This window comes from Gymnodraco acuticeps, unplaced genomic scaffold (assembly GCF_902827175.1).
Source record: "Gymnodraco acuticeps unplaced genomic scaffold, fGymAcu1.1, whole genome shotgun sequence".
In the NCBI taxonomy this organism is placed as follows: domain Eukaryota; kingdom Metazoa; phylum Chordata; class Actinopteri; order Perciformes; family Bathydraconidae; genus Gymnodraco; species Gymnodraco acuticeps.
In genome coordinates this window covers 5,790,581-5,815,332 of record NW_022989768.1, presented here as the reverse complement: position 1 = coordinate 5,815,332, position 24,752 = coordinate 5,790,581, and the positions used below count along the sequence as shown (strand labels likewise).

Here is a 24,752-nt window from a genome sequence, read left to right as displayed (position 1 = left end):
TGTATTATGTATGTATTAGGAAAGCTTCCTCCAACAAACCTTCAAACAGGAAGGTCTCGTTCCAGTGCGGGTTCAGATTCTTCCTCTTGACTTTGGTCTCCAGTTTGTGCTTCTTATCTGGCAGCAGGTACAGTTTGACAAACGGGTCAGAGGTGCCGGAAAAGTCCTTGGCAGGTAAATCCTGGCCTTTGAGGATTTTGACAGTAAGGGTAGAGTCCTGAAAACTGTATCCGACACTGAACTGAACACGACCCAGCTTCTCACACACCGGAACCTCGTGGTCATCTTCCTCCGAACCTGGAGACAGCTAAGAGACACAGGAGGAAGAAGAGATACAGTGGGGCAAAAAAGTATTTAGTCAGCCATCAATTGTGCAAATTCTCCCACTTAAAAAGATGAGAGGCCTGTAATTTTCATCCTATACCTCAACTATGAGAGACAAAATGAGAAAAAAAAATCCAGAAAATCACATTGTCTGATTCATTTGCAAATTATGGTGGATGGTAGAAAATAAGTATTTGGTCAATAACAAAAGTTCATCTCAATACTTTGTTATATACCCTTTGTTGGCAATGACAGAGGTCAAACGTTTTCTGTAAGTCTTCACAAGGTTTTCACACACTGTTGCTGGTATTTTGGCCCATTCCTCCATGCAGATCTCCTCTAGAGCAGTGATGTTTTGGGGCTGTCGCTGGGCAACACGGACTTTCAACTCCCTCCAAAGATTTTCTATGGGGTTGAGATCTGGAGACTGGCTAGGCCACTCCAGGACCTTGAAATTCTTCTTACGAAGCCACTCCTTCATTGCCCGGGCGGTGTGTTTGGGATCATTGTCATGCTGAAAGACCCAGCCACGTTTCATCTTCAATGCCCTTGCTGATGGAAGGAGGTTGTCACTCAAAATCTCACGATACATGGCCCCATTCATTCTTTCCTTTACACGGATCAGTCGTCCTGGTCCCTTTGCAGAAAAACAGCCCCAAAGCATGATGTTTCCACCCCCATGTTTCACAGTAGGTATGGTGTTCTTTGGATGCAACTCAGCATTCTTTCTCCTCCAAACACGTCTAGTTGAGTTTTTACCAAAAAGTTCTATTTTGGTTTCATCTGACCATATGACATTCTCCCAATCCTCTTGTGGATCATCTAAATGCTCTCTAGCAAACTTCAGACGGGCCTGGACATGTACTGGCTTAAGCAGGGGGACACGTCTGGCACTGCAGGATTTGAGTCCCTGGCGGCGTAGTGTGTTACTGATGGTAGCCTTTGTTACTTTGGTCCCAGCTCTCTGCAGGTCATTGACTAGGTCCCCCCGTGTGGTTCTGGGATTTTTGCTCACCGTTCTTGTGATCATTTTGACCCCACAGGGTGAGATCTTGCGTGGAGCCCCAGATCGAGGGAGATTATCAGTGGTCTTGTATGTCTTCCATTTTATAATAATTGCTCCCACAGTTGATTTCTTCACACCAAGCTGCTTACCTATTGCAGATTCAGTCTTCCCAGCCTGGTGCAGGTCTACAATTTTGTTTCTGGTGTCCTTTGACAGCTCTTTGGTCTTGGCCATAGTGGAGTTTGGAGTGTGACTGTTTGAAGTTGTGGACAGGTGTCTTTTACAGTTAACGAGTCGAGGACAGAGGAGGCTCTTAAAGAAGAAGTTACAGGTCTGTGAGAGCCAGAAATCTTGTTTGTACGTAGGTGACCAAATACTTATTTTACCGAGGAATTTACCAATTAATTCATTAAAAATCCTACAATGTGATTTCCTGGATTCTTTCCCCCCATTCTGTCTCTCATAGTTGAAGTGTACCTAGGATGAAAATTACAGGCCTCTTTCATCTTTTTAAGTGGGAGAACTTGCACAATTGGTGGCTGACTAAATACTTTTTTGCCCCACTGTACGTGTTTTTTATTCAACTATGTGGTAGCGAAATGGAGGCAGTATTTACTTATTCATGACTCTATTTTGAAAGAAGATAAAACCAGATATACATTTAGTGTTGTTCATTAGCACTATCTACAAATACAGAGGAGACAAAAATTATTTGTAACTATTTTTATCATGTATCAACCAAGTTTATTGATTACCTTCACTGATATGGCTAAATGACATGTACACATATTAAAACCATCTTACAGTATAACACTTACAATACAATACAGTAACACCAACTAGAGCCGAACAACCACAAAAAAAGTAAGTACGACTGCACAACACCATGGAGTGCCTCTTACAGATGTGATATGTTACAGTCAGGTAACATGGCATCTGTCCGTGATGACGCAAAATAATTATAATAAATGATACTTGAAATCTCAGTTAACAGCTCACTGTTACTGAAGAGCAAATTCACAGACAATGGATTGTGGCCGCTGATAGTAAAAGGATTTGTGAATCATTTGCACCTTTCAGCCCAGACTGTGGTCTAATTAACAAAGGATGTTTTGATAATCATGTTTCAGCACAAACATCCCCCAACATGCGCTTTTTTGAAGAGACAGAGGGAAGAAATAATGTGTTTATTCGTAATGTTAATCCTTGATTCTCAGTGATTTTATTCTCCTGTATTTAAATTTTTTTTACATGTAGGGGAGCTTTATTTATGTATCTTTTATGACAACAGTCATTCCATCCTGTCACCGCATCTTAAAATAAATGAGTTTAAGCTAAGCATGGCGACGCCTTGGCCTGGCTACAATCACTTTCGACATGATCTCTGTTAAGTCTGAACACGCTTCACCAACCCTCTGAAGGCCCTCATCATTTATGTTGGCTATTAGCGCTGATCTGAATTGGATCCTTCTTGAAATGAGGCTAATTTGCATTGAAAGGGGACAATTTTGCGCCAAATGTATGCATATTTTATCATTTTAATAAATGCAAATGGCACAGTCTCAATAAGATGGAATTTGTCCAGCAGCGCACTTAGGTGTGATTTTCACCCTTGGCAAGTGTTTTGAAAATCGTTGTGTTATTTGCACAGGTTAAGTGGCCGCAAAAGCTGCGCACCCACCTGTGGGTATTTTATATAATATGGAGTAGTGAATGAGTGATGAACTGATTTTTTTATTTACTTAGAATCAGAGAATATTTGAACATTTAAAGTTCGGAAACTGAGGAAACTATATTTCTTGATAAATACCATGTGACACATTTAAAGGCTCCAGAACAAATCAAGCAAGAAGATCTTCATTGAAATAGTTTTGCCTACAGGTGGTCAAGAACAAATGTCAAGGACAACTACAAAGTAAGATCACATCTCTAAACATTTAACTGATTCAACTTTATGAAAGTAGGATTTATTGCAGGGGTGTTGCATTTATCTGAATATGTTTTAAGCATGTGAACACCATTAACTGACATTCTTGTTTAAGTTTATACAAAATGTAATAGTTTAAGAATCGGGCCACTTTCATCTGACAGGTGTGTTCATACTAAAAGAGGATATTGGACTCCAATCCACAGGTGGCACTAATTTTGCACTTCAATATAAAAAACCCAGCTCCTAACTGGCAACCAGCATAATATGGTGCCATATGGCTGCTGTTAGCTGTGTGATAAAGGCAGAAATTGTGCATGGCTGTGTGGAGATGAGAGGCAGATTATCTGTTGGTAGACAGACTCCGTGACGGATGGTGGCGTGGCCTCGAGGGAGTGAGAGAAATCCAGTTTAAAAGTTCTATCTGATGGGGGAAGCGCTAGAGGCATTACTCAAGGAGCAGTTCCAGAAATGTAATATCCAATTCTGTATTCTCCCACATATTTGTGATGGCGCTGCTCAGCCTCATTCTCCATGCTGAATATGATCACTTTTCATTATGCAGTCCTCCACCCAACAGCTGGCCTAAATTGCTTTCCCCCTTTACTGAGTTTGGTGCTGTCTCTTTTTTCCTCGAGTCCTCCATGCTCATTCGATTCTTTAAATTCTTCTCTATTATATATATATTTTTTAACCCTAAACATCCCAGTAAATACAAATTATTTCAGAGAAAAAAACACGGCCGGTCTAAACAAGCCTTTGAAGGATAAATTAGGTGATATTTTACATTTCTGCTGTGAACAAATGTATTCAAATACAGAAAACAACATCCTACTGACACATATTGTCTATTTTGCTTATTCCTTTGTGCCATTGAACTCAATTGCTGTCCAAAATGTTGTACTGACTAACTTGTTCTTCTATAAAAAAAAATTGTTGGCACTGTTGTTTATTTGTCAAATATTATAGCCCATAAAATGTGTAACAATTTCAAATAGTACCTGATAAATCTGCTATTGTTTGAAAAGCATTTGTTAAAGCTACAATGCCCTGCTGGTTAACAAACAAATTAAACCTTTTTCTAAATTAAATGTTTGTATCCATCATCCATTTTTTAAAGATTTAGCTTATTTAGAAAGTCAACAAAAACTGAGAGACCAAGCTACGCATTGCTGGTTTGGTCTTTTAACATGTTGACACACCCCACCAGCCCCTGAAGAAAATAAACCATCAGCAGCCTGAAGCACTCTGCAGATGTGTGGATGTGCTTTGACACAGGGGGAAAGACACATTCACACCACACTATCGCTGGCTCTGTGCGCATCTCAAAAAATGAATGCAGTGTCAGAGTACATCCTGATAAGAGCCATGTGATGCTGACAGGACCCCCACCCATCCTCCCTCAGCCCCTATCACCTGAGACGCTTGAGAGGTTAGGATATATATACTCTGACGTTCAATGCCATTTCTCTGCACCCTTTTTTTCTAGTCTATGATAAAAAGCCCCGTATACACCGCCAGTGCTTTTTCTACAACAGCACAAGTGGCTCAAAAGAGCAGGATGGGTATTTTCAGCATGAAAGAGGGTTGTGTAATATATAGACGCCTTTGGCAAAACTGCCCAGAATGACTATTATCATTAAGCGCCACCACTGTGAGTTCCTCAGACACACCATGAGACCCACATAATTACACACTGCTCATACCCATCTCTGCCATAATCTCGCAGCACCCACAGCACTGCGTGTTCTTTCGCAGCTAATTACCGAAACTCGCTGAAGAGACGCACAGAAACCCCCCCCACCCTCGCAGTGTCTCCCTCCAGGGTGATGATTACTGCATGTTTCAGTTGGCTGAGAGACTGCATGGCAGAAAAACTAACTGTGATGTTCTACAGGTGAGTGGGATGAAAACCGTACTTTTTGAGGGATGAAAGACTTGTGAAGAGGAAACACTTCTCAAAGGATGTCTCTGAATTTAACCAAAGTGTGTAGGCTTTCTTTTTTCACTTTCTGTTCCAGAACACTTTTATTTACAGTAGGTGGAAGACAGATACATGTAAACACCTCATGTGTAATGACTAAAAAAAGGATCATTCTGGTTAATTTAAACTTATTTTAATAGCTTTTCTATCACTTAAAAACAAACATGATGGTGATTAATTACATAAACATTAAGGTCATGTTTTCTCTATCCCCTTGATTCATGGTCTACTTCCTTGTCACAAGGCATGTGTGTTACTTTCATCATAGATTATGAAAGATGATCTGGAAGCACCATTGAAGTCTCTCAGCCGTCTCATTTATTATGATTTAAAAGGTTTTGCTGACAGCAGTCCTCCTGCTCTTAATATAGATGAGTTATCTACGGTGGCCCTGAAGTGCAAGACACCACAGCATTTCAGAAAACACTACAGCATTTCAGAAAACGCCGCAGCATTTCAGAAAACGCCACAGCATTTCAGAAAACACTACAGCATTTCAGAAAACGCCACAGCATTTCAGAAAAGGCCGCAGTATTTCAGAAAACGGCGCAGCATTTCAGAAAACGCCACAGCATTTCAGAAAACGCCACAGCATTTCAGAAAACACAACAGGATTTCAGAAAACAACACAGCATTTCACATTGGACGGAAAGGGTATTCCTTTAGGGAGAACACTTCTTGTTTGTGATTGGACAACATTGATTTTAATTTCTAACACCAGCCAGAGAAGCACTGCTGTGATTGGTTGTTTTTGCTGCCAGTCAAGAAATGACACTTCGTTATTGGTCAACGCCCGACAGCGCAATATGTCCCAACCATGGATGTATAATAAGAACGTCCCAACACATCAGCCGTTAGCACACACTCACACAGCTCCTCATATCTGTTCAGAAACTGGACAAAAGTTAAACATGTACAAACCACAGACTGTCTATGTCATGGCGAATACAGTCACTGCTTTATTTATGTCTGTATGACGTTGTTGTGAGTGTGGACGGAGCAGCTACAGGTTAGTTTAGCCTGATGGATCCGATTCCATTCAGAAAACACGCATTTTAAAAGCTTTTCGCCTGCCGTCTTGTCTGCAGATTTGTCAAAGCGTTAATTCATGGTTTTTACTAACCGTTATCAGTATGTAGTTACTTCGGCATCACTTTGAAACGTGTATTACAATTAAATCACGGTCAAATATGTTCATTTTGTTGTAGTTGGTATCTCCCATAGGATGTACATGGAGATAGGCCCCGCCCCCTCTCCAGCGCGTCTTGTTTGGTTGACAGTAGCAAACACAGCTGACAGCCGCGGTGAAACTCGAGCGATTAGAGCGATGCGAATATTGGGTAGTCTACCATAGTATTTCTATTTACATGGAGATAAGCCTCTTAATAACCATGAATTAATAAAGCATTAATTCTGTGTTTACTCCTGTCATTCAAACAAGACGCTGGAGAGGGGGCGGGGCGTATTTTCATGTAAATCCTATCGGAATCGGATCGATCAGGCTAAACTAACCTGTAGCTGCTCCGTCCACACTCAGAACAACGTCATAGACATAAATAAAGCAGCGACTGTATTCACCATGACATAGACAGTCTGTGTTTTGTATATGTTTAACTTTTGTCCAGTTTCTGAACAGATATGAGGAGCTGTGAGCTCTGAGTGTGTGCTAACAGCTAACGGCTCTGTCCAATCACAAACAAGAAGTGTTCTCCCTAAGGACTACCCTTTCCGTCCAATGTGTAATGCTGTGGTGTTTTGTGAAATGCTGTGGTGTTTTGTGAAATGCAGCGGCGTTTTCTGAAATGCTGTTGTGTTCTCATTCATAACACTCCGTTCGATGTCTCACTATGGGATGCGCCTCATCACGGAGCAAACAGAAGCATCAATCTCATTACGCCATTCTTGATTGGCTGGTGATCTTGACGTCAGCATCAGGGAATTCACCCCCTATAAGTAGCTTGCGCCACGACGCATGCGTCATTCAAACACCTCTTCTCGCTTCAGAGCATATCTCTATAGTAGCCGGACAAGCTTAACGGTCCACAGACTGAACCCAAATATAACCATTTCGGTCGACGGGCGCTCGCCGGCTACTCCTTCTGCTTCGCAAGAAGACGGTAATACTAACGCCAGTTAGTATTAAAATCGACCTCGCCGTTTCTTTCCCCGGAAAGTAAGGTAAGGTTTTGATTTTTCTCAAGCTAGCTACGCACCTGTTGCTAGCTAGCTTCCCCTTACTACCGACACCACGGTAGCGAGGACGCTTTTCTTTTTCTCTCTCACGGAGGAGAAAAGGATTAGAAGTATATTGACACACCAGTCAATATTCTTTGAGAACAAAGGACCCACACCGTCCCTTTTTCTCCGGATTAAGGACGGGTTGGTAACACTTTTTCTCTCAACGACGTACCTGTTACGAGCGGGTCCTCTCCACGCCACGAGGCGAACAAGATGGACGCCTCTCCCCCTCACACCAGAGGAGTCAGGGACTCGGAGGCTCGGTCATGCGGCTGCGGGTTGAAGATAGCAGGCACAGACTCACACCAGGTCTGCTCGTCCTGCCTCGGGCTGGAACACGCCCAGGAGGCTATCGACAACCCCGGCTCGTGCGGGCATTGTGCCGGTTTCACCCGAAAGAGCCTCCACCGACGGCTAGCACACCAAGCTAGCTTGTTGGAACAGGACTCCCTCATGTCCACTGATTCGCCGTTTGGCAATCAAGACACGGGGGCGTCCGCCGCAGAGACTGAGCCCCTCACTGTGTCGGTCTGGGGCTCACTAACAGCGGCAGCTGCGGAACCGGGATCCCACGCCGTGTCAGGCCGGGACCCGGTGGCGGCAAGAGATGCGGGAACGGAGCCCCACGCCTCACCAGACGGGAGCTCCCGGCGAGACCTCGACATGGTCTCGCCCGCGGAGGATGTCCTGGAATTAGACTACATGGAGGACGAAGAGGACACCTCTGAGTTCCTCCTGTCTGATTCGGATGAGCAAGAAGAAGATATCTTCATGTCATCGGCTCAAACGGCAAAGCCGGGAGCGATGGCTGCTCTCCCGGGCGATAGCACACCAGCTTCGCCCTGTCTGAGTATGGACCTGCAGGCCGCGTGTCAGCGCGCTGCGTCCAGGCTAGACATCCCGTGGCCCGAAATGGCCAAGGAGACCGCCAGGTCCCGTTACGAGGGGAAACATTCTCCCCAAGCAACGAGGACAAGGAGGCAACTCCTCCCGGTCTTCCCGGAGATGTTGGATGAGGTGTCGGTCTCGTGGAGGGACCGACCCTTTAGCAACAAGGCCCCAATCCAGGGTGCCTCCTCCCTAGACTGCGACGGTATGGAGAGGCTCGGCCTGCTCCGCATACCGCCGATGGAACTGCTGGTGGCAGCCCACCTCCTACCGAGGATGGACCCGTCACCAAGCAGGTGACGGGCCCCATGCTGCCAGCGAAGGTGGACCGTTTCCAGTCGACCATGACTGAACGGTCCTACAGAGCCGCAGCATTGTCCGCCAGGGCTCTGAACGTTTCCTCACTGCTAACCGCATACCAAGCGGAGCTCTGTGAGGATATGTCGAGTAATCCTGGACCGGCTGTTCTGGACGAGTTGGCCGCGGTCACAGACACTGCGCCGTCCAGGCCACGGGCAAAACAATGGGGATCATGGTGGTGCAGGAAAGAGCTAGATGGCTCAACCTCACCAACCTCCCAGACCGGGAAAAGGAGGATGTGCTTGACATGCCCATCGTTCCGGAGGGGATTTTTCATGCAGAGGAGATGCGAGTCGAAAAAGAAGGAGGACGAGGCCCTCCACCTCTGCCTCCCTCGAAGGGCCCAAACGCTGCCTTCGCAGAGGCAGCCCTTCGTCCAGGCTGCCCCAAACCCTGCTCGGTTCAAAATACCGAAAACGCAGAGGTCGCAGTCCGCCTCGAGGGCGAGCTGGCCTAGAAAATCTCCGGTTCCGGCTGCAGCCCAGGCGCAGCCAACCCAGAATTTCGGCCAGCAGTCGAGGAAGAAGAAGCGAGTGGCGTGACAGCCCCTCCTTCTCCCCTCTGTGACAGAGCTGGAAGTCTTCAGTTCCCCAGCTCTAAATGTGTTCCTGCCGCCTCGAGAGATGCCTCAACACCATCCTCAAGTCCGCATAAACACATGTCACACACTTATTGATTTTTCTGTCATAAAACATTTTCCGCTGACGCATCCAGGCTTCGAGCCAAGGGCGCAGCTCGAAAAAATGAAAAGAAAAACAATAAAAACAATAAACAGTCCGTCAACTGTTTCCCTTCTGAGAGCAGCTACGGCCTCTCTCAAAGGGCGGACAATTGACGGGTCTGTAAAGGCACCACCGTCACGCGCATGCGCAGTGCCGGCTGGAGCTGTAAAGGCACCACCGTCACGCGCATGCGCAGTGCCGGCTGGGGTCGTGAAGGCACCACCGTCACGCACATGCGCAGTGCCGGCTGGAGCTGTAAAGGCACCACCGTCACGCGCATGCGCAGTGCCGGCTGGAGCTGTAAAGGCACCACCGTCACGCGCATGCGCAGTGCCGGCTGGGGTTGTGAAGGGACCACCGTCACGCGCATGCGCAGTGCCGGCTGGAGCCGTAAGGGCACCGCCGCCACACGCATGCGCTGTGTCGGTGGGGATTGTCGAAATGGGGCACCACAGTGCTCAGACACTGGAGGGCCCCATAACACAACAAATAGAGACTCAGAGGGGAAGAGACGTGACATCTCAGCTGGCTCTAAGGAGCATACAGCGGGAGATGCTCACGACATCTGCTTGGGTTTCTCAAGACAGTTACACGGAGCTACAGACTCCAAGTCACCGTCACCCCCCCTCGCTTCTCGGGCATTCTGCATTCGCAGGCCCGAGGAGAGTCAGCCCATATTCTGGAGAGAGATTCTCTCACTCCTAGAAAAGAGGGCTATATCTATTGTACCCGCCGAGCAGAGTTAGGGCGGCTTCTATTCCAAGTACTTCCTCGTTCCCAAACGGGGAGGGAACGGAATTCGGCCAATACTTGATTTGAGGGCTCTGAACAAATATCTAAAAAGATATAAGTTCAGAATGCTCACTCACACATCTCTGCTGCGGCTCGTGCGACAAGATGACTGGTTTACATCAGTCGACCTGAAAGATGCGTATTTTCACATCCCAGTATATTACCCACACAGGAAATATCTGAGATTCGCATTTCAGGGGATCTGTTATGAATACAGAGTACTCCCCTTCGGTCTGTCTCTCAGTCTAAGGGTGTTTGTACGATGTACGGAAGCCGCGATAGCCCCCTTAAGACAACAGGGTATTCGCCTGGCGACCTACCTGGACGACTGGCTGTTTCTCGCATAGTCGGAGCAGGAGGCTTTTACGCAGACAAATGTCCTCGTAAAGCACCTGCTCAACCTGGGTTTCATAATAAACACAGAGAAGAGCATGTTGTGCCCCGCGCAGACTATACTCTTCCTGGGTTTACGCCTGAACTCGGTGCCCTTTTCAGCTCGCTTGTCAGCGGAAAGAGTGAAAGCTTTCAGAGCTTGTCTCGCTCTTTTCCAGCTGCGCAAACATGTTCTCGTCAGATCATGCCTGCGATTGCAGGGGCTCATGGCGTCAGCCATCCTGGTCGTACGACTGGGACGCTTACACATGAGGGAGTTTCAGCGCTGGGTAGCTGCTGAGAGTGATGGTTACTGTGAAATGCGTAATGGCACTGCGCCACTGGCTGCACCCGACTTTTCTAGTACGAGGTGTGCCTATGGGTGCTGTCCTTTCACGGAAAGTGGTCACCACGGACGCATGTCTGACAGGTTGGGGAGGTATTTATGAAGGTCGCCCGGTGAGGGGTCTCTGGAGCAGAGACCTCCAGCGGGCGCACATAAATTACCTGGAGCTTTTAGCGGTGTTTCTCACCCTAAAACGCTTTCTGCCTTTCCTCAGGGGACATCACGTCCTCGTGAGGACAGACAATACGACCACAATATCGTATATTAACCGCCAAGGGGGTTTGCGTTCTCTCCAGTTCCACACACTGGCGCGCAAACTGATCCTATGGAGCGGTAGACGTCTCCTCTCTCTGAGAGTGACGCACGTACCGGGAGTGATGAACCTCGGGGCAGATCTACTGTCCAGAGGTATACCACTTTATGCAGACTGGACTCTACATCCAAGGATTGTGAGCCAGCTGTGGGTGCGTTACGGCAGAGCCGCGGTGGATCTGTTCGCATCGAAAGACAACGCTCAGTGTCAGCTGTTCTTTTCGATGCGCGATCTAAATGCACCGTTAGGCGTGGATGCACTCGCGCACGATTGGCCCCCGGGCCTTCTGTACGCGTTCCCACCCCTGGCTCTGATACCCCCAACTCTGGCCAGAGTGAGAGAGCAACACCACACACTTATCCTGATAGCTCCGCACTGGCCAGCTATGTACTGGCTAGCGGAGATATATCAGCTGCTGTGCGGGCAGCCATGGCAGCTCCCACTACGCAGGGACATACTGTCCCAAGCGGGGGGGGGCGATCTTTCAACCCACACCCAGAGCGCTTGGCTCTATGGGCCTGGCCCGTGAGTGGTACAATCTGAATACAGTGTGACATGAAGCTGACCCTGGCAGCTGCCAAGCGAGCCAGTGGCACTCATGCGCTATCTGTACAGTCTTCATGCACTCAGTTGTACAGTGGCCGGATTTGCCGTGTCCAGCCCGTGCTTTACGCACGTACAGGGACAGATCAAGGGTGCTTCGTCATAATAACCAACCCCTTGTGTCTTGGGCTAACCCTTATAAGGGCAAGCCTGTTACTAAGCAACGGCTCTCCCACTGGTTTGTGGAAGCAATTGCTTTGGGGCCCATACGAGTCAGAGTTCGCAGGCACCCTCGGGTCCACGAGCTCTTTCGACTCAGGGTCTGGCTGCATCCTGGGCTATGTCCAGGATGTCTCCCATCCAAGACATTGGTGCAGCGGCGAGCTGGTCCTCGCCGCTCACTTTTGTCCGCCTCTTAACAGGCTGGACGTTCTGCTCCCAGTGTGACTCAAGCAGTGCTGGCACCTGGTTGAGTCAGAGCTCTACCTGTTAAGTTCTGGTTGGTTTGGTGATTTTCGAGATAAGCTCGTCTGACAATACGGGAGCTACAATTTCCCATAGTGAGACATCGAACGGAGTGTTATGAATGAGAACTATAGGTTACTTACGTAACCCCAGTTCTCAGAGTAACATGAAGTGAGATGTCTCACCAGACGGCCCTCCTTGCTATGGTGAAGCGAGAAGAGGTGCTTATTTTGAATGACGCATGCGTCGTGGCGCAAGCTACTTATAGGGGGTGATTTCCCTGACGCTGACGTCAAGATCACCAGCCAATCAGGATTGGCGTAATGAGATTGATGCTTCTGTTTGCTCCGCGATGAGGCGCATCCCATAGTGAGACATCTCACTTCATGTTACTCTGAGAACTGGGGTTACGTAAATAACCTATAGTTTTCTGAAATGCTGTGGTGTCTTGCACTTCAGGGCCACCGTAGTTATCAGCCATGCAGGAAACAGACAGACCACAAATGAGTTAGTGGTGTATCAATAACACGTGTGTTGCGGGGCTTCAGATATACCGTGTTGATAGTGGGTGTTACCATGTCACTGGTGACGGAGTTGGCCAGGTCAGACACAGAGGAGTTGGCATCGTGACGGCGGCCACTCTCGTCGGGGGTCTGACCTCTGGGGCTGCTGCCTGCTTTACCTGGAGTCCTGTTTAATGGACACAAACACACACATATTAAAAGGTCACCTATTGTGCAAAATCCACTTTTTAATGTATTTTATATAAACATGTGTTCCCTCTGTGTAAAAAGATTCGCTCACTTTATGTCCTGATCCATTTATATACAACAAACCTGTCTGAAAATGAGCTGATCAGATTTTGGCCACTTTATGATGTCCTAACGATTTGTTGGCTTGTGTAACCATTAGTCAATAACAAACCAAGGTAACCCCCCCCCCCCCCCCCCCCACCTTATCACCTGAATCTCCTAGAGCACCATTGTGTTCTTTTTAACCAAATATATCGCAGAGGGGCGTGGGGAGGGGCTCCTTATTTTCATCTAAAGTAACAGACAGAGAATCAGCACTTTTGAAACAGGGCTGAAACAGAGGGGTTTATGGGATGCTACAATGCATGATCTGTTTGGTATTTGGAGCCAAACACTTCAGAGACATATTTTGTATATATCTGAGACCTATAATAATGTAATGAAAAATAGGGGACCTTTAACATGCTCATGCTCCAAAAATGAATGTTTTACCTCCATCCCATCCAACACTTTTCCTCTCTAACACTCTTGTGGCTGAATGGTAGCAACCTGGTTCCTAAATGTTGTCGAAGCTTTGAGGTGAGGCTGTAATGGGAGACTCTTAAAGGAGCGCTTGCAAAGTGATGTCAGATCCGCATAGCTCACTACATTTGTAGCAATAGCCAGAAAATGTGTTAGCTTAGCTTGGCATAAAGAATTAAAAAAAAGTGGGAAATAGCTAGCCTGGCTCTGAAGAAAGGTAACCTACAGGAACCTCCAAAGCTCACATTATATCCTGTTTGTTCCATTTTGATTTCCAGTTTTTACGTTAAGCTCTTCAGGCAGATGCTTTGTATTAACTGTACAAACATGGGAGTGTTATCAATCTTCTGATCTTATTCTCAGGAAGTTAATAGCATATTTCCCAATAAGGGCTAAATATGACTTTAATGCTCCTGGTTATGGATTGAGTTGATGGTATAATTACAGTTTTTGAGTGTCAATATACAAAAAAGTGTATGTTTCTCAAGCAACAGAGGCAGTGATGAGCCTCACTGCTGTGGACTGCAACATTGTTATGTGAAATAAGCAAAGTCATCTAGAAAAATAAAATCTATTTTCGAGTATAATTAAAACAAAAAATACACCATTTTGAAACTTTCTCCATCACCATCTGTCACTTCACACACATGCCATCAACTAACATGTAATTTACAGAACAGGACCTTTAGAATTAATTAATATTATATCAAGGCAGATAAAAATAAATAAAAATTGGAAATACTATAATAGGTAAAGACTAGAAATGGGTCCTGGCTCCTATTATGTATCCATTTGGTTAACAGGAAATATACAAAGACTTGTATTGACATATAAGACTAATGAGCACTTAGAGAGACGACCCAGAAAGAAAAAACTGAAATAGTGAGAGAAAGAGATAGTGAGCGAGTAAGCAGGTAAACTGTAAGAACAAACAGGTAAAAGCAGAAGTGAGATTAGAAGAAGGCATTGTGGGAATTATGATCTAAGAGAAAAGATACATTGGAAGACTTATCTGTTCACAGAGGTTGAGAAAAGTGAAGGAGAGGATTTGTCTTTGTTAAGAATCTGAGGATTAATAGATTGAACAAAGCGAGGTTGCGGTCTCAAATTAATGTGAGACACACAAAATAACACACACAAGCTAGAAGAAAAATCGAAGCAAGGAAGTGTGGTGGGATTAAAGCCTGCGAAAAACAGAGCAAGTTTGGTTTTGATAAAGAGTCAGTTGCAGAGGAGAGGAAGCAAACTGACACATTACACAGGCAAGAAAATAAAATGAGACTGTGAAGGAGGGGTGAGAGATGGACAGGGTTTGTGCGGCAAAGAGACAAGTAAAAGCAGAGCGAGAGTGAAGAGGAGAAAAGGATATGGTGTGTAAGAGAAATAACTGATTCATCACTCTGCGTTTATTTCCTGTGATCTGCAGGTCAGAGCGCCGACAATTCAGTGCAGACTTAATATAAAATGTAATGTTATACTATTTACGCATCAGCTGATTAATACATCTGAAACATCAGAGCATTTTTTCTCCAACAGGTCAAAACTGATGTTCAGAGAAAGGGCAAAACGTCCAATTACAGCTGTTAATATCATCCTCAGACACATCAGGGAACAATGTGTTAACTGAAAATAATGATATAACACCTGGCAGTCACACACATTACACCTGGGGCCGTCTCGCTCTGCCACTTACTTCAACCTGAACTGTGGTGCTATGTTCAAGATTATACTCACTGTTTAACCTATTTTAAGCCCTTTCATAAAAAATGTGTAAACTTATAAAGCATGCCAGATCTTTTAAAATATTTACTATTACAGGAAGTCTATAAATACCTAAATGAATAATCAAATTACATTTGTTATTATTATTAATGGTTATATGATCATTATTTTATGCATCTGAAAACATGATTAAGAAGATTCTGCAGGATTAATAACGATGGTGTGTAATTAGTTTGTCTACATTAATGCAAGTATTATTAAAGGTCCCATGTCATGGCCATTTCTACTGATCATAATTCCATTGTTGAGGTCTACTAAAATAGATTTATATTGTGCAATTTTCCAAACTCACATTGGTTTCTCATACAGCATCTCTGTATAGTATGTGTATTCACTCTGTCCTAAACGGCTTGTTGGAGCTCCTGCCCCCCCCCCACCCTGTGAGCCCAGTGGCCGTCTGTGAGACAGCGAGACACAGCGAGACAAAGCGAAACCCAGCCCGAAACCAGCCCGAGCACACACACACCCGCAGCCTGGCTGGGAGTTCGTCCCGCCGTCTCGGAGAAATCGGCAGAGCTGCAGCTGAGAAAATATTGAGTGTGTGTGTGTAACGTAACGGCTCCGCGGACGTAACGTAAAGGCTCCATGGATTGGACCATTTGGACCAATGGGTCCATTTGAGTACGGGCACGTCACTGTACCCAGGAAGAAAACAATGGAAAAAGAGAAATCTCCAACGAGGCGTTCTGGGGCAGCATAGACAGGTATTTTCTGTGTTAGAGTTTTACTTGCTACAGCAGGGGTACTCAAACTTTTTTATTAAAGGTCTACTTGTGAACTTTATACAAGGTCACTGGTCCGGATCAATGCCAGTAAAGTCAACCCCCAACATCCGGAGTTTGAGAAGCCCTGCGCTACAACAGGGTGTACTTTGAAAAAGTATGACATGGGACCTTTAAATCCATAGATTTATAATGGGATAAAGGTCATATTACAATGCTTTGGGTCATAGGCAGATTTGGGTTTTTCTAAATGTTCTTTGCTGAGAAAATCTCCAAATTAATTTGGTTTTAAAACAAAAGTACCCGCCTTTATTCCCCACTTTGACTATAGAGCACATAATATATGCCTGTCAGCTGGGTCTCTACCCAAAGAGTCTATAAATGCTAACTAGTAGGGGTGGTTTGCTCAATGACTGCCGATTGAACCCCCAACACACGAGACGGAGACCATATGAATTTTCAACAATCAACCTTACATAAATATTTTTTTTTCATTTAATTCTAATGTGAATATTTGGCTACAAATAATCTCAGCCATGCAGCGCACATGCAATACTTTAACACAGTTAATATAAAACTGCTGTAGTTAACACAGGTTTGCACATATCATGCAGGTTTTTTCCTAACAGTAAATCTTTTCACTGACCCATGTACTCCAGCTAAGAGGGAGCACTGAACAACCCGAGAGTCTGAGGTTCTTTAATATTTATATACATTTGATGCAGTGCAAGCCAAAGGCTGTCAGTCGCACCAGGAAAATCGGAGTATGATTCTGCAAAAAAAGGTTTGGACAATAAATGAGCATAGCAGATATGTTGTTATTATTCTGGTAGTTGGAAGGCAGACAGGACTACAGGTAACTGATCAAACAACTGTGTTAGAGGAGACTTCATGTCCAAACCGGGAGGTAATCAGTTGGAGATCTAAAAAAATCGAAAATGAAAAGAGAGGGTTTTATTAAAGTAACAGCAAGCAAATCAAAGCAAAGTACCCTTCTCATTTCAGGTTGATGACCTTATTTATCGGTTCAAAACATGCAGCATCATTAACTGCCAAGCTTTTTCCTCTTCTCTCCTGCACTTCTCTCTTTTTCTCAAATTCAATTGATTGCTTTTTGTATGCATGATGTGCCATTTTAAAATACGAACAGCCAACAAGTTTCAGCAGTCAAAATTATTTCTATATAATCCCTCATTCTTTAGGCTGGGGCATACAATTAGGGGATACATCAGAATAAAAAACACACTTGTGCACCAGCACCCTGCATCCCTAGAGGATTTTGTTTTAAACAAGTGTCTGCTTGTCAAAGTCACCACAGATTTACATATGGTGACATGAAAGGCAAATAAAGAGTGGCTGCTGCACAGAGTGTCCTCAAATCAAGACTGTTTACCCTGCAATGGCCTGTGGGATGCGGAGCGGTTGGGTGGGGTAGTGAGGTGAGGTGAGTTTATCCATGCATGTAAATATACACATTTACTCGCTGTCAAATATACACACTCCTGAACACACACATATACACACACATGCAAGATGCAGCAGGCCACTGGTGCTATATAACATCTCAACCTCACATGATAATAAGTGCTGCAGAAATACACTCACTGAAAATAAGTGAATTATTCTCACTTCAGTGTATTTATTTATTTATTCGTATTTACAGAGATAGCTAGCCATAAGTCAACAGTCTGGTGGTGAACATTGGAGTTTGTCCCAACAGAAGGAAACATCATTTGTTGCCCCTTTGATGTTGGTGACTATCTCGTCTAAAACACCCCTTACATAATTCATTCTTTAGAGGTTGTTGTAACCATGACTACTGAAAAGTGTGCTCCCACTTAAGGTTGTACTTACTACCATCATGTATTTTACAAGGGGTTGCAGTAACCATGGTAACAGGAGCCTTCAAAAGAGGGCAGTGAGAATCCAAGGAAGTTCCTCAGAGAGGGGCATATATTGAAAATAGCTAAAAGCCCACAGGGCAAAGTGACCACACATTTCCAAAGACTTTGAAACACTGCTGGAACACACTCTTCCCTCATACCTACACTTCTTGAAGCCCCCGTGACCCTGTGAAAACACCACAGCAAACCCCTAGGTGTGTGTGAGCTCATGCTGAAAATGGCTGAATCATAAATGCCAAAAAAAGTGCAGAATAGCCTCCAGCCATGATACTCAAAACAACAGGCAGTGACAGAAATGAGCAATTACGGAGCTACCTTCTTCGCCTGCTAATAACAGTCTGGGTCGTCAGACTGAAACACACTATATCACTCCATTTGTTTGACTGTAAAGGTAAATTAACTAACAGCAGGTCTATAAAACTCAACAAATGAGCACATACACGCTCGACTCTCCTGAAGGTGGAAGGTGACGTCCCTGGAGAACGACCACTTTGATCTGACATATCGAACCTCTAAACCCCAACACCTGACCTCATGGCCTCAATCTGGAATTGAGTTGTAAGCCATCTTCTGTGTTATTGGACAAAGCAGGTCATTACATCCCAGGGGACAATACAGAAACACATTATCTCTTGCTATATGTCACATGCGTTTTGTCTATTGGAAAGTCTGTTTTACATTGATTAAAAAAGACTGAAAAGGAAAAGTAAATGCTTCATTCACTAAGGCATGATAAAGGTATATCATGCAAGTAATTACAAGATAATTGACTGGAGGAGGTTATTGAAGCAGAGAGACAAGGTCAGAAGATTCAGAGCAGGCAGAGTAACGTGCAGTCCACATTCACTGGACGACAAGAATCTAAATCAGTGTTTTAACACATATACACACACCATAATCAAATCGTTGTAACCATACCAACCTGCTTCATGCCTCTTCATATCTGAGACATATAAATACTACCGGCATGTCTGTTGTGCACACCTGTTTGTTTAGAGATGGAACTTAATGAAGCAGGCCGTTTCTAATTTCTTAATACAACAAGTCTTAGGACAAAGAAGTCATTGCAATAAAAAGTATTTCAAATGCTGTGCACCAGAAAATGCATTGAATGGATCATTTTGAACACACACATCATTTTCTGTAACCAATAGTGTTCCATCAAAATAAAAAAAGTGTTTCAAGGATTCCTTCATTCTTCATCAGAAGGTTTTAATGAGGTCTTCCCCTACCCAAAACAAACTGACCCAGTGATTCAAACGTCTAAAATCATAGCAACAACCTTTAATTTATCTGAAAATATATTGATTTCGATACAGCAGATGCATGATAACAACTTGAAATAGTTCTGTTGAGGCACTCACAGCCTTTAGTTGAGTTTAGGGAAAGGAATCATCCATGGCATTGTTTTAATACAAACAAATCAACAGTGACGTGAAGCCAACTGAATGTTTACCTAATTGAAAACTAAATGTTTTTCTAACCCTAACTAATGTGTGTTTGTTGTCTAACCCAAACCACATACAGGACTCAATTCCAGGGGCCGCTTTCACAAAGAGATTTTAGACTGTCTGTAGTTGCTGTAGCTCAGTTTAACTTTGTTTAGGTCTGATACAGGGTCCACACTTTAGTAAATAAAGATAGACATACAGTATTTTGGGTCATTTATCAGTGACAACTGCTGACCAGTGGAACTAAATGAGAGAAAAATAGTCACTCCACAAGAGAAATCAACAAATTACGAGTCAAATGTAAACACTTCCTTAACTTGAATAAAATATATGTTATCTCTGGAAGACTGAATTTAAATGTTTGTTAAGTCCACTGTGTACTAGCTAGCTAACTGATAGACAGAAGAAATAGGTCTCTAATAAAAAATGGTAGATCGAGCTAATTTTAAAAATGGTGTTGGTATTGGTCCCTTTTATCAGTTTTAGTTAGTTTCCACCCTTAGTTTTATTCTCTAGAAGTCATGCAAAAATAATTAAGATAAGCTTCCTCAGGAAATCAGATAATTGATAAAAGGAAAAATATGTATTGCTTTTATTTTCATAGCTGGCTTCATGTGGGAAAACAATATGAACATAATATTGCCTTTAATCATTAAGATAAATCAAACAGACAAGAAGTGTAGCTTGGGTGAGCATAAAACTGTGTTCTGTATCTATATCGGGAGCCAAATGTTATCCAAGTTCAGACATTTAATCCTAATAAAGGGATGTTACAGAGAGCTCATGGGCACGTGAGAAGATAAACTGTATACTAGTGAATACAAACTGCCCACGAGGAGCAGATTTATCAGAGGCCGAGCTGACAGTCATGTGTACTGACAGAGGAGCGTACTGTGACATCACCACATCACAACCACAGTCAATACCCTCAGGAGAGGGCGGATTAGGTGAATAAGGAGATAGTGGAATTGAAAAGCAGAAAGGATGGGGAGAAAAAAAAAGTTTAATAGATGAAATTAAATAAAGTGTGGAGATTGAGAGAGAAGGCAGAGGTGGAGAGGGAATAAAGAAGAGATGAGAAAATGTCTTATTGAAAAACAAAATGCGGGCTGCAGAGGAAATTGATGAGGGGACGGGGAGAGGAATGAGAGACAGAGGGCGAGTGGATGGACGGGTGAGAACATGAGGGATGAGGGTTACCAGCATGGATAGGAAGTGTCTCCATAAACATTACTGTATCTGGGTCTTGCTGATCATACACTCGCCCTAGGAGACCATGAAACACAATATAGGTCCTGCGTCCTATGATGGATGAGGCCTCGGCTCCAATGTCAGCCCACTCAGCGCTCCCCACCAACAGGGACAAATCACCCGGCCTCCGCCCCTCTCAACAAGCAGGCTAATACAACTGTTGGAGTCATCTACAGTGTTCGACAGGCTTGATGCTCTTTGAATAGATGCCTGCTGCCTTATTATTGATATTTATCCACAGGGGAGTTGCTGTTTTTGTAAATCAAGCTTGTGCATAAAGAACCTTTAGTGATGTCATAGTATTTTCAACATTGGAGATAATAGTCAATACTTCTTGAACAACACGTTGCTTTGTACTGACTGTCACCTTTGCCCCCCACCCTCCTCTCACGGGTTCTCTCGTATCAGCTCTCTGCTCGAAGCCAGTAGCAGCAACCAGGGAAATGGTGAATGAGCTCCAGACTTGGATATGACAGGTTTTTTTTAAAAAGATGCCTCGTTTGTGCTGACCTACATCGCTTTTTCTTTCCAATCTTCTTTCCTACTGGGCCCCTGCCGGCTGTGGAAGCTGCCATGGGGACCAGTGGCCGGCCTGGAGAGTCATTAGGATGCTTGACTCACTGTGATTGCTGGCTCAGACACACAAAAGAAAGAGTCAGATATGCCAGTTGATAAAGGGTGGCAACCACTTCCTGCTTGATTAATACAGTACAGTCTGGCATTGTGCAACTCAGCGAGCGCAGTATGGCGTTCAGTTGCCGAGATCAGAAATCTGATTCCCACCGAGGCCACCGAGCAACAATGGACACACCCTAAGTGAAATGTAACAAACTGTAGATCCTAGATTTTGTATTCTTAGCTCCAAATGATGTACTAAAACTGTCTACTAAACTACTCGACTGTCTACTAAGATATTAGTAGACAATATAAGAAATTAGCTATTCAAATGTCATCACCTAGACAACAGTACAAACTTAACCTCTAGTGCTAAACGTCCCAGCACAAGGGATACATTCCCCCCAAATTATGTATAACAGAAGAGTATACATTAAAGGTGGGGTAGGTAATTTTGGAGAAACCAGCTCGAGTGCGCTAGAATTTGAAAATACACAACCGGAAAAAAAGTGCTACTTCCTTACAGAGCCCCTCCTCCAACACACACGAACGCGCACATGACCAATGAGGGCGCGAGATAAGTTTGTGCACAGATGGAAGGCTGACAGGCAGGTAGGCCATCCAGTTACTTTAGCCGGGCCGGCTAAAATGATTGGTCGTGCTTTTTACAGTACTACGGCTTCCACAGATGACAATTTTTTATGGATTTTTTGTCAAAGCACTTAAGACATCGCTATGCTATCGGGATGTTAAGAGCATTCCATGGAATATAACAAAAAGTGTATCTCGAGCCGGTTTCTCAAACTTATCTATCCCACCTTTAAGTAAACCACGACATCAAACATGGGTTAGTGAAAATTCCTGACAAAGAATGTTTTTCGTAAAAAGGAACTTTAGGAAGTTGGTCAGACGTGTCGGGAGCTTACTTTTTATATTTTAACTTATCATGTATTCTCTGTATACACATCTTTCTGTAAAGCTTAGTTTTCATTCTGACTGTTCAGACTTTGAAAACTTATTCCTCTCTTACTTGTGACATCAGCCCAAATATGATGTTTGTCTCTTTCTTCCAAACCAGAGCCTGCAGGATTTCTATGGGCTCAGAACAGTCTCATAATACACACATGCACACAGAAGGATTTCAAACTTGTATTTCATGATCCGCAAAAGGATTCACACTTGTGTTTTTCAATACACACACAAATGTGTTCCGTTTCATATACATGTAAATAAAATCCAAATACAGAAAAAAGTTTTACATATGTATTTTTGATCCTCACATATTTGTTTTCCGTTTAAAACCGCTGCACTTACAAACACAAACCGCTTTCTGTGCATGGATCGCTGTGCATTCGTGTGTGGGTTTTTTGAGACTATCCTGACGGTCAGCCGATTCGTACTTGTAATTTTTTCTATCTATAGCCAATCAGATGTCTCCTCAATTCTAAGCCAATCACATGAGCGCGCCCCCACGAGGGTATATTTATTGCACTTCATGTACGCATTTTGCGCGGTCCGGAGCTGACAGGTCCATGGAGCCTGCCTGCAGGCGCTAATCTCAGGACACCTCCACTCTCAGTACATTGCCACTTTCCGAACAGGAAATGCACGCAAATACAAGCCTTTATATTATTAAGGTACAGCGCCACATTCCGAACCATTGATGAATGCTTGTGTACACAAAAACGGCAAGCAAAACCGTTTTAAATGAGTGTTTCCTGTATGGCGAATACAGCTGCTTTATTTATGTCTGTATGAAGTTGTTGTGAGTGTGGAGGGAGCAGCTACAGGTTAGCTTAGCCTAATCGATCAGTGCACTACGAAGCCAGTGCTAGACAGTGAACTGTCAACGGGGGGAGCCCCGCCGGTCATTATCGGCCGATATTCACTCTTAATAGTTTGATCGGTGCTCTCTATAAAGGTCGATCAGGAGAGCTGGATCTGATCGATATGGACATAAACGCGAGTGAAGTATAACCGGACGCGAGAGAGAGATCAGATCAGCTGCTGCGTCTGACGGAGACACGCAGCCCTGCATAATCACCTGATGCTCCGCCCTCTGTTTAGCGAGCTGACCGGACAGCGCAAAATGCGTATATGAAGTGTCATGAACGCAAGACATCATACCCTCGTGGGGGCGCGCTCATGTGATTGGTTTAGAATGAAGGAGACATCTGATTGGCTATAGATAGAAAACATTACAAGTACGAATCGGGTGACAGTCAGGTGAGTCTAAACAAACCCACACACGAATGCACAGCGATCCATGCACAGAAAGCGGTTTGTGTTTGCAGGTTCAGGGGATTTAAACGGAAAACAAATATGTGAGGATCAAAAATACATATGTAAAACTTTTTTCTGTATTTGGATTTTATTTACATGAAACGGAACACATTTGTGTGTGCATTGAAAAACACAAGTGTGGATCCGGAAATACAAGAGTGAATCCTTTTGCGGATCATGAAATACAAGTGTGAATCCTTCTGTGTGCATGTGTGTATTATGAGACTGTTCTGAGCCCATAGATTTCAAGCTTACAACATTTCAAGCTAAAATGGTGCGTTTTCTACATTTGAAAGGTTTTGAATGGTCAACCACACTGAAAGACCTTTCTGTATCACCCCACACCCTTTCAGCAGTGTTCAAAATGTGACAAATATCTCTGTATCAGAGCATTAGATAGAAGTGATTATCAACGGTGAAATTATTCCATTATCATAGTGGTCCACAATCTGATATTCAAACGTCCCATTAGCAGTCATTGTGGGCACAATGTTTTCTTGTTTTATAATGAATGGAAACATACTTTCATATGCTCTATTTTAGAAATAGTTGCACATTTTACAAACTCAGTGTTTAGAATGGTGATTTATCCGGGGCTAGTACTCTCTTATGGGTTTATATGTTTTTATTTCCCGGTTGCATCTCTGTGTGTGGTGATTCTCGGAACTCATTAAGATGCAGCTCTGCCACGCAACGGCAGTTTACCGAGATGATAATAACACAAACAGCTTCAGAGCTTCCATCATAGTTATCTGCAGGTGGGTGATTATGTCCAGTCCACCGCAAGGCTTTGGCCGGCCTATCACAGTGACCTAAACCGACTTGTATAATAAGAAGCTCCACGTGAGAGATAAGAGGACCCTCACTTATCGTAGAGAAAAAAACACTGGCTTTGTAGATAACGGATCAGCAAGAAACAAAATGTATCCTTTGACAATCATAATATAATCAACTTTAATCACAGCTGCTTTGGTGTCTTATGGGGTTTTATCTCCGAGATGTAATAAGTACAAGGAAGCTTTTGTAGGCAACAGCTTCGGATACTTCTTCATCCTAAATCCGAGATTAACATTAAACTTTTCACCCAGGTAATAATGAACTTTGTACATTTGTTCAGGGTTTACTTTACCATCACATCACTCTTACCTCTCGAAAACAAGTTATTCTGAAAGTTCTTCATGTGAGGTTAT

The 24,752-nt window shown here is 44.0% G+C and overlaps 1 protein-coding gene across 4 annotated transcripts in view; it reads right to left on the bottom strand.

Moving 5' to 3' along the window:
- The window catches only part of syt7b (synaptotagmin VIIb), a 120,969-nt gene that overhangs the window by 6,286 nt on the left and 89,931 nt on the right, over window positions 1-24,752 (bottom strand). For 3 of the 4 annotated variants that reach the window (XM_034217473.1, XM_034217468.1, XM_034217474.1), the window contains 2 exons: window positions 12,835-12,970; window positions 40-307 (listed from right to left, as the gene is read on the bottom strand). In XM_034217473.1, coding sequence (XP_034073364.1) covers window positions 40-307; window positions 12,835-12,970 — 404 coding nt within the window. The remainder of the gene's footprint in view (window positions 1-39; window positions 308-12,834; window positions 12,971-24,752) is intronic. The other variant, XM_034217472.1, reaches the window with a different exon arrangement.